The sequence below is a fragment of the Caloenas nicobarica genome, chromosome 2, assembly GCF_036013445.1.
Source record: "Caloenas nicobarica isolate bCalNic1 chromosome 2, bCalNic1.hap1, whole genome shotgun sequence".
In the NCBI taxonomy this organism is placed as follows: Eukaryota; Metazoa; Chordata; class Aves; order Columbiformes; family Columbidae; genus Caloenas; species Caloenas nicobarica.
In genome coordinates, this window is record NC_088246.1 from 56,476,575 (window position 1) to 56,494,457 (window position 17,883).

General features: G+C 39.2%; 1 protein-coding gene across 1 annotated transcript in view; it reads left to right on the forward strand.

Annotated features, from left to right (window-relative positions):
- The window catches only part of SUGCT (succinyl-CoA:glutarate-CoA transferase), a 409,784-nt gene extending 393,549 nt beyond the window's left edge, over window positions 1-16,235 (forward strand). Inside the window, exon 14 of the mRNA XM_065629417.1 lies at window positions 16,072-16,235. Coding sequence (XP_065485489.1) covers window positions 16,072-16,235 — 164 coding nt within the window. The remainder of the gene's footprint in view (window positions 1-16,071) is intronic.
- The last annotated feature ends 1,648 nt before the right edge of the window (window positions 16,236-17,883 follow it).

Consider the following 17,883-nt stretch of genomic DNA (forward strand, 5'->3'; position numbering starts at 1 on the left):
AAAACTGTTCAAGTTGTAGAAGATATCTTAGTGTGAATGGGATTAAGGAAATTGTCCACTACTTTAATTAAAACTAATGAGAAATAACGTGTTTTTCCTTTGTGTCTTTCTCATTCTAAAAACATCCAATGTGAGCAGCTTCTGTGAAACTTGTGGGTTTGCTTGTACACAGATGTAAGGATTATTTGCATGCCGCCATTTGCCATTGATTTCAACAGCAGTTTCCACACGTCACGGAAGGCACACCAGATAAAGCAGACGTGTGTTCTCCATGTATGCTGCGTCTATAAACCAAGCAGGACATAATTATTTTAATAAAATTTGGACTGATGTTGTATATACCATTTTCAAAAGGATTCAGAAGGCTTTATAAAAGAGCACAGCTACAGCACAAAAGTACTAATTAAGATGAACCAATCAAAGTTGAGAAGTGGTTTGGTCCTTGATTTTGGTTACCCAGCTGAAGATGCATTAAAGACTGAACTTCAGAGAGTGCACTTTCTTTGCATGAGTGCTATCACAAGCATATCAGATCCAAAAGTAAAAGCATCCTGACTTCCTACACAGTCATTTGTGAAAACTGTGGCCTTATTTCTCCCTAGTCACATTATTAGTTGGTTGGGAATAGAGGTGGAGGAGAAGCCTAAGCTCACCTGGATTAACCTGTCATAGGGCCATACTTAAGAAGCTGAGTATCTAGACTTTTTAGATAAAAGAGTCCGCTCCTGCTATTTGACCTAGGAGAATGAATAAAGATACTGTCGTCATGTCCTTCCTCCTAGTCACAAAAAAAAAAAAAAAAAACCCATCATTTGGATTTCTCTGATGAGAAAGGCTGTTTCTTGTATCCAGTACAGAAGTCTGTGGTACCCAAAGATTGCTGTTACATGTTCGTAGATGACATAATTCCACTGCGAGTTCTATATAATGTAAAATTAAATAAGTCCACCCTATTTGATTTCTTTGTCTGAATCTGGTTTTAGTTTTGTTTGTGGTCAGCCTCTAAGAAGACTAGATAACCCAGATACAGAAATTACAAAAATTCACTCTGTGTATTAAATTTGCATTACATCTTCCAGCATGAATTCAGGTTCTGCTAGCACTTTTAGGAGTCATTAGTGCTCTGCTAAATTTTCCCACACCTGCTTAAAATATGTTGGTTGCAGTGCATGCTGCGAAGTGGGGTTACTTGGCTTATCATTAAGGATAAATCCCAGCTGCAGAGATCTAACAAATCCAGGGGAAGAATTCAGCAAATACGTTCTATTTAGTCAATAGCACTTGCTAATCTTTCTCTCTGTCTTGAGTATTGCTTTCCCTGTGCAATGTACAATGATCAGCTTGTGTGAGAAATAGATGAGGGAGTACACTGATTAATGAAGGAACTCGAAAAACTTAAATATTGAAGAATATCAAGCATTCAGAGTATCAAATATTTAAGGTCAGTAGAAGGTTTTGGAGAAGGAGTGGGAGAAGAAGTGAGGGAGAATAGGGCTTAGGGTTCAATGGAAAGTGCTATGAGAAGTTGTGGGCTTTGGGAACAAGTAAGAGCACTGAAGGTTGATGAGTAATTGAGCTACATGGGATATATTATCTCATGGTGTATTAAGTTCATTTTAGTGACTATCCTTAGGATGTTAGAGTAGGCGTTGGTTAATGGGAGACTAGGGAGAGGGGTTTGGGAAGAACAGGGGAGTACGCATAAGAGGAGGGTGAGATACTGGAGCTAGATATGAATTGTTAGAGGCTGGGAAAGTATCGTGGGGAAATATTGGATGTTCCTGCTGTATTCTCATGCTTCTTCAAGAGCATCTGCTTTTGACCATTGTCAGTGGTCTAGTGTACTGAACCACTATAGGTGGTGTTCTGCTTTCGTATTAGCTTTTATAGTCTCTGTGAGAGGGTGAAGGCTTGCCCACATGTGGTTAGTTGGCAAAGGAGAACAAAGAGTAGTACCAAGCAGAGAAATACGGAAATAGTTTAGTTGGAAAGGCAGACCTCACTGTGGTAACAGGAGATTGGTTAGGCCACCTTAGGATAAGGGCAGAGAGGAGTTAGAAGGTGGTGAGAGCAGAAGCTAAGGATTCATATTCTTAGCTTCTGCTCTAGAATCCTTAATCCCATGCTCTAGGAGAACTGTGTTTTCCCAAACACAAATCTGTTTTTCTGAACTCCTGAGCATAAAAAGCATCTATTGCCCTGGCCCACTGCATATCTCACCCTACTCCATTCACCCACATCACCCAGCTAACTTTGCTCTTACGCTTACGAATGCTTTCTGGCATGCGGATTTTGTTCAAATATTGCAAAATACAGTGGAGAACTCTTGATAGGCTGCATGGTTGCACTGTGACCATAACCATAAATATTAGATTAAAACAACAAATAACTTCATCTAAAAATCTAGCTTTTCTTGAAAAGTTTGGCTGTCTCCAGCATTTTCAGTATTTAACATTTACATTTCACAGTATGAGAAGTTTAATATTTTGTTAGCAAGATGGCTTTTGACTGGAGAGCCTTGAGAAGATGAGATGTAAGCAGAATGATTTTTGAAAGGTTCTCTCCACATTTGTGTCTGGCAATCTGGTGCATCCATGGGAAGAAGAGATGTTGGAGGCCAGCTGTTTCTCGCAGCTTGCCAGTGAGGTCTGCGTCACATCAATAATGTCAGTCATTCACCTCAGTGAATAATAAATAATGTGCACATCCACAGAAATGTGAGATATTATAGCAAAATGTTATATACAAAGATGTACTTCAGATTTTAAAAGTTTCAAATCTCTGTGTGCTTGTAAAATTAAAACAATCCTAAGAACCAAAATTATAGTTCATTTTTCAGCTCTAAGTGTGTCTGCTGCTTATGTGGAGAAGGTGCAGAATTCATTACATTCAGTACAAATGTCTCTGCCTTCAAAGAGGAACTAAACCAGTCTTATCAGTACTGGAGCCACTAAAATCTCAATAATACTTTTCGATAGCTAGTTATTATTTACTTTTAATTGAATTATTTTATACAGACATAGTTCAATTGAGAACCTAAATTTCCCAGTCAAGATCACGGCTGTGATGTTCAAGGATCTGCAGATAGAAACCAACATGTGTTTTTTACCACATTATGGGAAACAGTTTCCACCCAAGAGTTACCTAAGAGTTTAATCCTGCAATTAGTATGCTCTCTGCCCAGAAACTATCACTTGCAGCACAGGAAGACAGATGGATTTTGGATTAGAAAGAAATCTCTCCCACAACAGAGTAATGCGCAATTTATCAGATATAACTTGGGACAGTGGTTCATACTCCTCTGAAGCAGCTCTGGTAGACAGGATATCAGAAAATTATTAGTTGTGTTTCATTCCAATACAAAGTGGGGCCCGTTGTGTCAGACACTGTATAAACAAATAGTAAGAGACTACTCCAGTCCCTAGCATTTTACAATCTGCATAGGCAAGGCTAACGAAACTGTAGGGGAAATACAAGGATATGACAAGGGAACGTGATTTGCCTGTGATCACAGAGTTGATTGGTGATAGAGCAAGGAGCCAAATTGAAATGTTTGGGTTTCCAGCTCTGCAGTCTATAGTATGGTTGACCTTACTATTAGATGATTATTAGTTTCTTCTGATGAGTTGTCTTAGTTTTCTTTCGTGTTTGGTGTTATTTGTATGTCAGAATTGCTGCACAGAAAATAAACCCCAGGAGGAGCAGGAAGCTAGTTACCCTACTTATGTGAAAAAGAGCAAAGCAGTAATAGATCTATAGTCAAGGTAGATTTAAATGTTTATATGTCATAGCAAGCAGTTCTTTTTGTATATATACTAAAAAAGCGTATCATCAAGGATTATTTTAAGCAAAAAATAGCAGCTGGCTTTGAAATCAATGAATATAATCTGTAACAGGTACATATATAAAGCATGAAGTAATTCCTGGCATTCCTCATTTGATACAGTATCTGAAAGTTGGGGAGAAAACATTAGAATGCAGGAAAGCTACACAAAGTATTTTATTTTATGATTTTTTTTTCCTGCAAGTGGATGAACACGCGTTACAAACATGCCCTACACCTGTAAAATCTAGTTATATGGCAGGTAACCAGGGAATATTCTGTGTTTTAGAATGGAATCTGCACATTGAATCAAGCAGAGAACAGCTGGCTTAGAAATCAGCCTGAGAATCAGAATAATCTATGAAAGGTATTTGTGTTAGCATTAAACATTTTTGCATGCTGCCAGTGCAGAAGATAGCCTCTGAGCTTTGTGGATTAAGGAAGTAGCTGGGATGACTTTCTGGAATCAGATTGCCTTGTTAAGAATGGAAAACTCAATTAAAAGTTAGTTATGAGAAAGCTATGTGAGCCCCTGTGATTTACTGCTGCACAATGCGGATTCATGTTTCAAAAGGCAGAGTTTTCAGTCAAATCTGTGTCAAGTTATTAGGGAATAAGGTTATGGTCGTTTATGTAGCATGTCACTGCTTTTTGAGCAAGGGCTATATATGCATGTGTATCTGATAAGCAATAGAAAGGCAAATGAAGATTAAAAGAAACTGTTCTTTAACAGCCAAATACAAATACAAGACTAACTAAAGCACAAACTAGGGAGATGCATTCCTGGGTATAGGATAAAACTGATGATTAGACGTTGTTAAATTGTACTGTGTTTGGGAGCGATCTACCAGCACCACAGCAAAGCAGGCATTCACTTCTACAGCATCTGTAGTTCTCTTGTTAGGATGTGAACCCATTTTTTCTACAAACAAACTGGAATTGACACAGCTACTTAATCCACACTTCTAGGTACTTCAAACTTAGTGTGGATGCTTTTCTCTTGGATTTTGCTTGAGATTATGCCTATACGAAGTCATTTACATTAACTCAAAATAGGCAATTATAAAAGAAAATTAACTAAAATTAGATTTAACAAAAAGCTAAAATTACATAGAAACAAAAAACTATTAGTATGGAACAAAAGTGCCCACACACAGACTTGCTCCAAAATAGCTAATTGTATGAAGTAAAACCAACTGGTTTTTTGGTTCCAATTTTTTGTGCTGAGAAGCTCTAGGACCTCTGGCAATTAAGGTATGATTGTTCTTGTGATGCGAATACTTACAAATATTCTAAGGCCCTTTTAAATTGCCAGTACAGTGTAAAGTAGACACAGCACTGCTGAAAATGAGGCCAGAGGCCCTTCATATTTTATAAAGATTTTTAGGAGACAACTCTTGCCAATCACCTGAGGTAAAAGAAAGGAGAGGTCGAAGGGTTTGCACTGAAAAAGCAGATTGCAGAAAGCAGGAGAAATACAGTAAATGAAAATCCACAAGTACAAATGGCAAAGGATCAAAGGTGAGGGGCTGTGTAGGAGGGAGGTGCTACTGATGCTCCCAGACATTCAGGGATGGAAAAATTGCATTAAAACTAAGCACCTGCTGCTTAAGATTAAGGCTTCAAAATTACAAACCATGTCAGTAAAAGCATTTTGCTTTGCAGTTTAAAGGGGAGCTAAAGAAACAGCCAAAGTATTAGGTGGAAAAAGAGAGAATGGGGAAATATTTTAATGAAACTGATCTGCGCACATTTAAGATGGGATATTGCTTAGGCATGGCTGGTTTTAATCTGATTTTAATTTTTGTTCCCCAGCTTTTCAGCTGTCTTCTTGAGCAAAAAGAGACTTTTTTGTTTTGTTTTGTTTAGTAAGGGGATACGCAACCAAGCTTTGGATGGCTTCCTAACGTTGTGCTTCATTCCTCTCCATGGGTGTGTCTTGACTCTTAAATTTCTGTTTCTTAATCCTACTCTAGTCTTTGTGGGCAAGGAGAGATGATTTCTGACTCCTTTGCCCATTCTAGGGGGAGAACGCAATGCTGAAATCCCTTCTGATGGAGTAAAGGCTGGCAAACATTAGAAACCACAAGAACTTAGATACAGAACCAGCCCGTACTTAACTGACATACACACGCTCACATCAGCGTGCCCACGCAACCAAAAACCACACTGGAGGCTGCTTGGTTTGAAACGGCTGTTTCTTCTGCCCCATACTGCTTTGATATTTGCAAATGGATGAGCTGAATATCACATGTCAGGCATTGGCAGCAGACAATGGAAAGCCAAAAAGCTGTTCCCAGTCCTTCACACTGAGGCAGAGTTTGATCAAATTGTCACTTATAAATAGGTGGAAAAAAATAGCCTAATCTGCAGTGTGCCCCCTTTCTAGTCCCACTCCCAGACTCCAACTTAAACACTTCTTCCCTTTAAAGAATTTAAGATTAACCTGATTATTGCTTTTAAATAGGAAATAGGAAAAAAATAAGTTGCTAAAAGGAGTTATATGTCTAGAGTTTTACTTTCCCCTGCTCAATGAAGGGATATTCGCTCTTCTTGTCTACTTTGAATACCAGATGTTTCTGCACAGTCAAATTGAGACATCCTGAAAGAGAAAGATTTTCAGATGTCCTGAGTTTTTTCTGGAAACTGGGCCCCTTTAAAGATGTCTCAAGTATGACACTCAAAACCAGAGTCGTCCCAGATTGCACAGTGCTTTTCAAAACTCAGCCAGCATTTTTAGTAGCCTATGCCTCAAGGAGTCTGGGCACCTTACCCAAAAAGAGCTAAAAATGTAATTTGCAGTTCTTCAAGTAATCCAAAACAAAGTATCAAATCCCTTCCCATCTTCCTCTGCCAGGGAAAGTCCCTGTGCACTGGAACTGGCCTCATTCTGCTGCACAAGGGACAGCAGAAGTAAATGGAGGGTGGAGTGGGAGAGCTTTTGGAAGAATGATCAGGCTGTGCATAGTGCTCAGCCCTACTTAATCACAGATGCCTTGCTTGAGAATCGAGTTCCAAGTATTTCCATGGTGCTCAAACACAGAGTTACCTGGCTGTTGTCTGTGCCGAAGAATTCCAGCCACCACAATTTCCTTGGCTGCGCTGCAGCTGATGGCTTTTTCCATTATTTTAATACTCAGCAGATACTTACTTGGTGTGGGTCACTAACCAGGCAAGAAAGTATCAACCAACTGCTGAATTTTCCAAATGTGAAGGTTTATATGCCTGTTTATTGTGGTCACAGAAGAACAGTCTAAAGACGTGTAGAATAAATGCGCGTGGCAATACGCATACTGCATGTGACAGACACGTGATTTGGCATGTAACTAAATGTCTGATCTATGCCTTTTTATAACAATACATCCCTTTTGGGACTTAATCCTTTGGCCAAAACAAGGGATTGTTGAGGAAAAATTAGTCAATGTAAAAGTCTTAGAAGTGATTGAAAATAGTTCTACTACAGATGGACTGAAGAAAGTTTTCATTTCTTGGTTTCTTTTTCTTAACAGGCTAAGATGGATGTCATAAGGCATTAATCATCCTAAATAAATGAGTAAATCATCTGTACTTATGTACAGATGGGTTGTGGTGAGTTTAGGGAATAAAGCAAAGCAATGTGATAGACTGCTTCTGTCATGAACCATTTGCCACCCAGTTCACTTTCTATTCTGGCTACCAACTATTGCTGCCATAGGAGCTGTTACAGTGGGTTTTAATACCATCAGACAGGAATGCCAGGTAGACCTGTAGAACAGACATGCTGGTTTTGAAAACAGACCTAAGCATGATTAGAGCCATCACAAATAATCATCTTAACATAAATTCCCCATGCAAGGTGCACTGAAAAGAGCTGTTCCACTCTTTAGAGGTATAAAAAGGGAACACAGAAAAATGCTTTTTCTTCTGTGCAATAATCTGTACCCTGTTCCGATGTCCACACTTATGGAAGGATACAGAAATAACTACACAAAGACTTCAAGGACAGGCCACAGAAAAAATGTTCCCTAAGAGCTGGAAGATCAGACTTGTGAACCTTGTCAGGGTGTTTGGGAGCAATAAATGCATTTTCAAAAGTTGCTAAGGAGAATGTTTTGAATATTCTTTCAAACTTGTGTTAAAAGAAAGTCCAAAAGTTTAAAATTTTTTGTTATTTTTACCAGTTGCTTGGGAAAAGCTTAAAACCTCCTACCCTGAAAAACTGCTGCTTTAGTGAGTAAGAGACTAGAAAGAAAATGATACCTAGTTTTAGGATCAGGCTTTGTATGTTCTTCAGTAAACATTGTCTTGCATCTCTGGATTAAGAGACTAGAATCAACTTCAGGTATCTGGGCCTCAGCTGGTTGCCTAAAGAGTAATGAAGAGCTCATCTGCTCCTACTCTGATGATGCACAGCTGTCCAAGATTACTTTTGGGGTCTCTGAAGAACCAAAGAATCTAACCTATAGCTGTAGGCAAGACACAGGAAAGGACAAATTGGTGTACTGAGGAGATACAGACACTTTCTGGGTTGGCTGGTGTGTCTGATTCCAACATGCAGGGTCACATTAACCACAAGGCACGGGACTTGGAAATAGTTTTCACCAGGCTCAGCAGCAGGGCCCTGAGGAGCTTCTTGCCTTCCTGCACAGCTGGGGGCATGATTCAGATTCCAGGATCATGTGAGCATGTTGCAACTAGGCAATTCTCTGTCCTTACAGGAGGCTCATTGCAGGTAGCATTTTGGTTTGTTTTTTTTTTTTGTTCCATACTAGGAGCACACTTCTCACTAATTACTTTCCTTAAGATACAGTAATTAAGGCCTTTAGGTTTACAGTTAAGATGTCTACGTGAAGCAATATGTGGCTTGACCTCTCAAGTATCAGAAGAGGTTCAGGTAAACCATTTTAACCCCAATCCTGTTGCGTGGAAACAGTTTTTCTTATGGGCATTTCAGAAATTCATATGTTTTATGCCCAGAAATAACCATTATGATCATATAGTCTAGCCTCCTGCATAGCACAAGCCTTTCAGCCTCACCCCATAATTTCTGCATTAGGTACACATCTTGTGGTTAACCTGCATCCTGTGGTGGGATTATGTGTCGAGGTTTGTATAGATTAGATTATGACTTGAGACAAGTTATGTTTTTAGCTTGGATTTTCAGTAGTTTAGGCTTGCCTCACTAGGTTTGTCCTTTCAGAGTTTTGCAGGGCTTGTTACTCTTCTTTGCCATCTAGTTCTTTAGCTCATTACTGCGAGAGCAATTTATGTTAAACTAGAAGTCTCCAGCTTCCTTGCCTGGGGCTTGCACAGCTTGAAGGCACCTTCCACAGTACTGTAGAAAAGATGCCTAGAAGTTGTTCCATGCACACTGGAACTAAGTATTGTTTTCCTTTAGACTTGCATCCTTTATGAACCCTATATGTAATCCTTATGATAACCTGAACTTTCCTCATGTCCTTTATGCCTTGTCTCCTCACGGAAGGGCAGGATGTGTTAGGTGTCTCTTAAGAGAGCTGTATCTGCATTTACAGCTGAATTCTTTGGTAGTTTTTTGTTTGGTTTTGGTTGTTTTGTTTCGTTTTAATGTCATCAGGGCGCTAATTTGGGTGTCTGTCCTTCAGCAGCTGTCATTTTTCACAACACTGGTAAGAACTTAATTTTCCCTGGCATTTCTACACTTTTGTCAAGATTGACGGATTCACAAGTTACTGTGTGTGGCGGGGACAAGGCAGACAAACAGATTATTAGAAAGCACAGACATGTAAATTTGTTTCCTTAGGAAATGGAGCTACAGATTGTTACCTAGGGAATTTACAGTTCTTTAAAATTGCTACCTCTCGGTATTCTTACTAGTCATCTTCCTTCCTGTCTGTCTTCGAATCTTCTGTTAAGGTCTTTGGGGGTTTCAGGAAGGAGTGGGACCATGTCAGTCTGTACAAAAAGGCCAAATTTTTAGTGTTGTGAGGTGATACACGTGGGAAGCAGTAGACAGCACCTTACTGCAACTTTCTTAAATCTTTTTCGTTCCAAGAGTCCTCTCGCAAAATTGTGTTATTTGAATGGTGTAATTATGCAGGATTACTCTCAAATATGCAACCAGAGTGACTGATAAATTATTTCCTTTACTCCAGCAGTCATGCAAGATTAATTAGGTACAGCTAGTATGGTGACACTTTGAAAAAGTGAAGCGTTATATAAATGTTGAGTGGTATTTATGCTGATTATATCCAGGATGTTGGTTGATAGGAAATACATTAAATTGTTTTTTAATACATTTCTATATATGCAGCTTCAGGTGAGAAAGTACTTTTATAAAGGTACTTGGCAAATGGTTTTAAGAATTATGTAATGGATGCTTTGAATGCCTAAGTGTGGGTTTAAAAGTGGCCTGATTTCTAGACACCCATCTATGGCTATCACACATAAACTATGTTTGTGCTCTGCCTGTCGACTCATTCCCCTCACAATCGTTCAGTTTTTACATTCTCAACTCTTGTGATGTTGGACAGTCTTCACAGCTCTCCCATGGCAGTCAGCACTGGCCAAATGAGAAAAGGTAATGAGGTGGCTTGTGGATATTTCTGGTATTGTTACTATTTAATGCCCTCTTTATTTTATGGTTTGCTGCTACTATTTACTGATTTATTTGTATCTGTGTTTGCATAGTACCTAGAACACGGTTTGCTTTTTTTTTAATTACCATCTGAAAAAGTTTGTCCATCCTCTCCACTCTCAGTTAGTCATTCCTGCTCATCCTGCCAAAGTTTTCCACCCTCTCAGCTTTGGTGGATGCCAAGTGAACACTTTGTGTGGCTGTGCTTTAAGTGGGGGAGGAATGGAAGCTGCAGTGAGGGAAGAAGGAGCAAGTCTTTGAATATTATTTCCATAGTCGCTTTTTTCCAAGTTCTAATGTAATGCAAAAGGAAAGGATTTTTCCCAGTGATTGAAGAGATTCCTGAAAAGTCCCCCGAGCTCCCAAACTTTCAGATCTATGGTAAGAAACAGAAAAAAGTGGGAGTTCCCCAGTTAAGATGGAGTGGATCATTCGTTCTGGAGGCCTCCTTGAAGCCTGTGTGCACTACTTGTAGTAGCAGGACTTTTTAATGTCTATGTGAACTTTTCTACTCTGTGTTTCATCAAGGAGAAGCCTGGTGTAAAGGCAGTGTAGCCAAGCTGGGCTGTGTGCTCAGGCACCCCATCTTCTCAGCTGTGAATAACAGATTGACAGAAGTCATGGCTGGGGCCAAAGGGAAAGGACCAGACACTCAAAACGTCGTCTTCCTGCTCTGTTCCTGGTAATGTATCCTTGTGAACATCACTTCTAGTGCCCAAATGTGGAAGCCCCTCTTGCTGACTTATTCTGTGTCATTCTCCTTTTCATTACCTTAGAAGTCACTACTTATTTGCTGCTTGTCCTCCTTTAGGCCAGTTTCATAATCAGCCGATTGCATGCTCCAAACACTTGACCTGTAGTGTATATGGGATCTGGGTGCAAATGTATCAGCTCTGGGCCATCACTGTTTACTGTTGATGATGTTTCGTTGGAATTGCAAAACTGTTATGTAGCAACACTGTGTTATTGGAAGAAGCACAAGTGTTTGGTTTGGTTTTGTGTAATTCCTACATGTATATAAACCACACTGTGAGCTGGGATAGAACTAACTAGTGGTGTTGGGTTTCCCATTGCTCTTTTTTTGCAAATGTAAATAATATGTTGCAAGCAGAATGTATGCACATACATTAGCTCAAACTTCCCCTTTCTTTTGCTTGTCCCACTTGAATAATAACAAATAATCATGACTATTCCCTGAGCTTGGCTGTCCCCAGGCCTGATTCCCTCTACACAGTTTGAGAATTAGATTGCTTCAATATGCTCTCAAGTGTTATCTGGTGACCGCTTCACAATGCTGTAGGACTGCTATTTGTCAGGACAAAGCAAAGATTATTACCTTTATCCACTTTTATATACTGTGCTTTGCACCTTTAATATAATTTAAATTCAACTTGAATTTCTGCTACTTGTAGAGTAAAACTGACTTTGCTTCTGCAGCTCCAAATCTCTGCAATGCTCAGTGACACCTTGCAAAGTCTGCCACGTGTTTCACCCATTTAGGGTGAATGTTCAAAGGCATTTAATTTTTCCAGGGCCCTTCCTGTGGACCTCTTCCAGTGATCTTATCTCATTTTTGTCTTTTGCTTTAATACATTCAGTATGTCTTAGCCTGATAGCTCAGTTTGATGACTAGCAATACTATATAGTAGATAGGCATGAAAGAAATATAATTTATTACAAGGATGTTGAGTTCAAGTAGCAAGGAAGTCTTCAAGATATCTTGGTACAGTTGTCGTTGTGGTTGCAACTGATACAAATTTTGTTATTGCAATATTAACTCTTGTACATTACATGGTATGCACAGCATGTATTTTAGCAATGTGCCAAAGTCAAAATGATAATAATAATACAATAAAATTAGCCTGGAATTTAAATGTGGTGAAATAGCCCTTTGGTTTTATTAATAATAATAATCAAAGCAAAAAAAAAAAAACCACAAACCAAGTTTCTTTTAATTTAACAGGACAAAGGTAAATCACAGCTACCACCCATCCCTTCATTGCTTTTTTCAGGTGACCATTTGTGTCCCTTCAACCTGACGTGTGAATTGAGTATAGTGTCTTGCTTACAGCCAGGATGCACAGGTGACTGCTGTCTTACCTCCTTCAGCTAGGAACCTTGCGTCTACCCCAGCAAAGGCCTGTTTTCATCTGCAAGGCTCCCTGTAACTTACCCACATGCAAATGCTGCCGACCTTAATTAAAGCAGTTCAGCTCTCTCTGCCTCAAGGGATGGTTTCCTCATAAGGCAGTTGTGTTTAATTAGCATTTGCATAGCATTCTGCTGGTTGCTCTCTGGGAGCGTTGTTGTTCAGTAGGAGCGTGGGATTGCTGAAGCCTGACTGGCAAGCTTTGCACCTTCCTAATTGCCACAGAAGCCAAGTGGAAGTTACACAAGGAAAGAACAGAGAATCGTTAATGATGGATCATTAGCAAGTAGCTCCTTTGAATGAATGTAGATAACTTTATAACTCTATCAAAGTGAAAAGTAGCATGATGAATTATGCATCAAACAATAAAAGCTCAAGGAAGACACTGGTTTTATAATTGCTGTGCAATTTTCTAGAATGCTCTAGTCTGTAAGATTAATTTATTTGGGAAGTGTGAAGCATTCTGTGCCTGTTGTACACTTAATGTCAAATTCTTTTTTCTTTCATTAGAGGTTTTATTCTGTGTCTTTTGATATGCCTGCAAAAACTCCCAGGATTTGAGATACACACTTTTTATACTAGCAAAAATTTGCACAAGCAAGTGAAAAGTGTATGGCTACTAAAGTTTATTTTCTAGTACCTAGCTTCAGTTTCCTTTGCAATTTTATTCAAATTCTTCTCATTCATCATGGACATGAAAAATTATTTAATTCCTCCTTGCAGAAAGATTGCCTGGATTTTTGTTTTGTTTTGTGATGTTTTTTGTTGTGGTGGGGTTTTTTTGCTTTTGGTGGTGGTGGTTGTTTTTTACATTTTTTTGAAGTCAGTTTTGAAGATGTTTTCCCTGGCCCTTCTTTTTAGGTCCAGAATCCCACTTTGTTAAGTTTGTCATGTTTTCTCTGATTATTTCAGTTGCTGTCCTGTAGAACCTCTTCAGGTGTTCCAGATGGCTTTGCAGTGGGGGCCCCACACCAAACACTGCTCCAGCTGTGACCTGCCAGCTCTGTCTAGAGCAAAAAGATTCTTTCATCTGTCCTGAAGGTTTATCTCGTGTTTGTACATCCCTGTATGAGACTTGCCTTTTTCGCAACAGCATGATGTTGTTGACTCATCTTCACTTTGTGATCTAAGTAACCCCTAGCTACTCCTACCTTGGTTTGTCCCCTGTCCTGTATTTGTATAACTAAATGTAGTTCCTTCCCCTTGACATTATTGAATTTCACCCTGTTTTATCAGACCATTTCTCCAGCATAGCCAGGTCATTGTGAAATTTGCCTCACGGTCAGTTTTATCTTGAAGTCCTCAAAAACCTGAGCAGGTATGATCTGAGGCCCATCAGCCAACCCACTAAAAATATACTGATTAGTGCTTCATCCTGAACAGGTTGCTCTGGAGCACAACTGAAAAGTTTTTCTGTTTTTGGGAAGATCCGAGGTAGCAGTTCTTTGAATACGATTTCCCTCTCGGTGTTGCACCTAGTTTTGGATTTACCTAGACCACATTTCTTTAGTGAGTTTATGGAAAACAGCAGAGAATTTTCTTTCTGAAAGTCAAATCTTGATCTGGCATCCTAGTGGTCAGAAAGTCATCTCACCTCGCTTTAGATGTCTGGGTAGTCGAGGTCTGCATCTAAGGTACTTGTCTGCCGTCTCCTTTATGGAGAAACATAGGTGATCAAAATTCATCTGGCCAGATTTAGTCACTTATCAGTGTCTTAGAAGAACTACACTTTGTGTCTTTTCATCTGCAGTGACTCCAAAGGGAGTATAAGCTACTAAACACCTATATCTAGGCTATTGGAATCTAAAGTTAGATGGGATATATCTCACCTTCAGCCTTTCTCCTGGTAGAAAGACAAGAGATCGAGTGTACACTATTTGTTCTTAATAGATACATGCTGGCTCTTAGTCATCTCTTGAGTACTTTCAGTGTGATTATTTACTCCAGTATTTAATGGAACTTGAAGATAAATCATTTGATCCATAATTTCTCAATTCAGCCTCCTTTATTTTAAACACAGGAACCATACCTGACCTCTTCCAGGAGCATTCTCACCAGGAACATACCAGATCAGCTCAGGAAAACGCTTGTTTTTCTAAGCATCCTTTATTTTATTTTGACCCACTTGGAGGTGGATACCTTTACTGTATTAATGATTTGATCACAGATGATGAAGGCTGTTTAAAAAATGGCATATTCTGGCAAACCGCATGACCTTTGTCAGCATCTTTCCTCAAATAAATAGTAAGTAAGGTAGTGAACTTCCCTATTCTTGCCACTACAGGATGCCTTCTTGTGTGATTCATTTCCCTTGCTGATTAGCATCCTATTCCTTCAGAAAGAAGTCAAACACATTTCTGCCTGTTAGGATGCCCTATGTATTTTTTTACATTTCTAAGTAAAGCTGTAGTGCATAGACAAAGACTATGTATAGCTTTCTCTGTAAATTCTTTTTGATGATATAATAAAGACCCTGCCTATGAGTAGAGGAATCCTATTGCCAGTTGTCCAAAGTATCAAAGGTTCTTGAATTTTGTAGTTAATGTTTTCAGCTGGCAGCTTGGCAAATTGTCTTCTATTTCTATATAAAACAATTAGTCTTTCTGTGCATATGCTGAGTACACACCTCAGTTTTGATCCCAAGGTAAATTTGTGGCTCTTTCGTTCTTCTGAGACAGACAATAATGGTATAGCTACTAGTCTGCTAAGGGTCCATGCTGAATTCTCTGTTCAGTTCAGTGCAGAGGATTGCTAAAAAGTGAGATCTGACTACCTGCAATAGACATAAAAGTCCTCATATAATTGCCAACATCCTTGAGTGATTTCCACCTTTGAAATTACTCCTCCTAGAGTAAATAAACCATTGTTGAGTTTCTTACGGCTGCTACTACCTATAATTTTGATAGAAAATGTAAAACAAGCTGGAAATACCTTTGCTGTGCATTATGCCAGTTGTACATCACCGCAGGATAGCGGAGCACATTGCAGAAGTACCTGAGCTGTTGTGAACTGGAGATGGTGCTTCCATCATCCGGTGCACCGCTCCAACAGTAGCAACAGTGTGTTAACATGACATGTCATTGCGTTCTTACGTTTGTGCCTTCTCCTGTTGTAGATAGAGTGTGGGGATTTCTGCACCTTATCCCGTTGTGTGGGCTGGGCATTGTCGTTCAGCTAGCAGAGTGGTAGATTTGTGATATAGAATGACTCTGAGCACCCAGATATACAAACCACTGGGAGCAAGGAGAAGACTTTCTTAACGTTGGACAAATATTCAGCAATTCTACATTTGGGTGAACTACTTTAAGCTGGCTTATTGGTACATTATTGTGAACTGGAATTTTTGTAGTCTGTAATTCCAGAATATAACATTTCTGTGGTAAGGACTGTGATAAGACTGCCATGAAAATGAGATACTTTCCTTTAAACTAACATAGACACTTCAATATAAATACGGGCAGTAGCTTTTGAAAATAATTTCCCTTCTCTCTGATTTTTTTACAGGACCAGCTGTCAGATACAGTGAATTTGCTGTGTCACATCCCAAACCACCTCCGCTTGTTGGACAGCATACAGTGGAGATACTGAAGGGCATGCTGGGGTACGAGGATGATGCCATAGAAGAATTGCTCCGTACTGGTGTTGTTGCTCAGCATGAGGTCAGATAAGGAACATTAGCTACATTCCTTCACACTGAGTTCACGTTACTTTGTCCTCTCTTTGCTCCCTTCAGCTCCCCTAATGGGACTCAAAGAGAAGACATAATTTAATTCCTAATTTTCTTCCATGTGTGTTTGTATGATTTTAGCACTGATGTATCAAATAAACAATCTCATACTGTCTGAGTGAAAGATTTTCTTGGTGGGGGTGGGGATAAATGTAATTATACAGTCCTGTGTGGCTACTCATTTTCTATACTTCATATGGGAAATGGAATTCTTATCATAATTACAGTAATTACCTAAATGTTTGTCCCCAGAAGGACATAATCTTAGTGAAAAGAAACAGAACCTTAAAATCCGTATACTAGACTCTCCACTTGCAGAAATCTGTCTTGTACGATTATTTTAGCAGAAAATCAATTATGTACAAACCGGTGGTTTATCTGATAGATTTGGAACAGAATCATCAGTCATGAAGTCTTTGTTCATCTCTATCTTAAACCATGGGTAGAGTAACCATTCCAAAGCTCACTTCTGTTCCCTGGTATTCCAAATTACCAATATGTCTTTATGTTACATTGCACGTTCATGACAATCCCCAGTACATTCACAAAAACACGCTGAAAATGGCACAGTTCTTCAGTTACAAAACAAACCTGCTCCATGACTGGTTGAGAGGCAAACTGCGATTGAACAGTATTTTGCGACTTTTTTTCAGAAAGGCCCAAGGTACTGTTAGTTAAACATCAATTAAAACAAAACCGCATGCCGAACATCAAATACCAGAACTTGCCAGACTTCTCAGTCTAGTTCTGTGGGTAGGTACTGATCCCTATCTCCGACTCTAGTTGCCATCCAAAGCAACTTTCACTATAGAGAAAACACAGGTTAAAATCTGTGCAAAACTTTTGACTAGGTCCTACCCCCATGATTAAAACATGGTGAGAGTTGACAAACCTTCCTCTAATTTAGTAATACCATATCCTGCAGTAGGGTGGCTTGTAAGAGTAAGGCACCATGCACTGCGAGAAGGTGGAAGAATTTGATCCATGACAAATAGTAAGGAAAAGATTAAAGAAGAGCCATTTCTTCTCTACAAACCAATTTGGCAGTACTTTACTCACAGAAGAAATGCCACTTTATCGCAGCCTGTAATTTACAGCTAAAGTAAACTCAGCGTATGGGAAGGGTCTAACCTTTGTTGTGTGCACCCTGGGAGCGAGGCAAAGCCTTTCTGTTCCTAGAACTAAATAAAACTAACTCAAATTGACACTCAACACATAACATCGGTATTTCTCCCAAAGTATCAGAAACAGGCCTGGCATTATTACTAGCTTGTCACTTTGTTTCCACTCTAACAAACAACATACTCTGTATTACATTTGAACTTCACAACTCTCCATTACCTTCTGGGAGAAGAAAAGAGGTTATTACATAATCAAATTGCAGTGGAACCCCACTGTGGTTGCTCATTTTTGAAGCCTAGTGTGTTTTGGTTCATTTGTTTGCTTGTTTTCTCTGTGCTTTTGTGTTCTTTTTTCGGATCCTTTTTTTTTACTTTTTTTTTTTTTTCTGTTTTATTTTTTTAATTCTCCTCTTGCACTGCATTCCTGGCACCAAACTCCATAATCTATCCATGTGCTAAAGACATCAT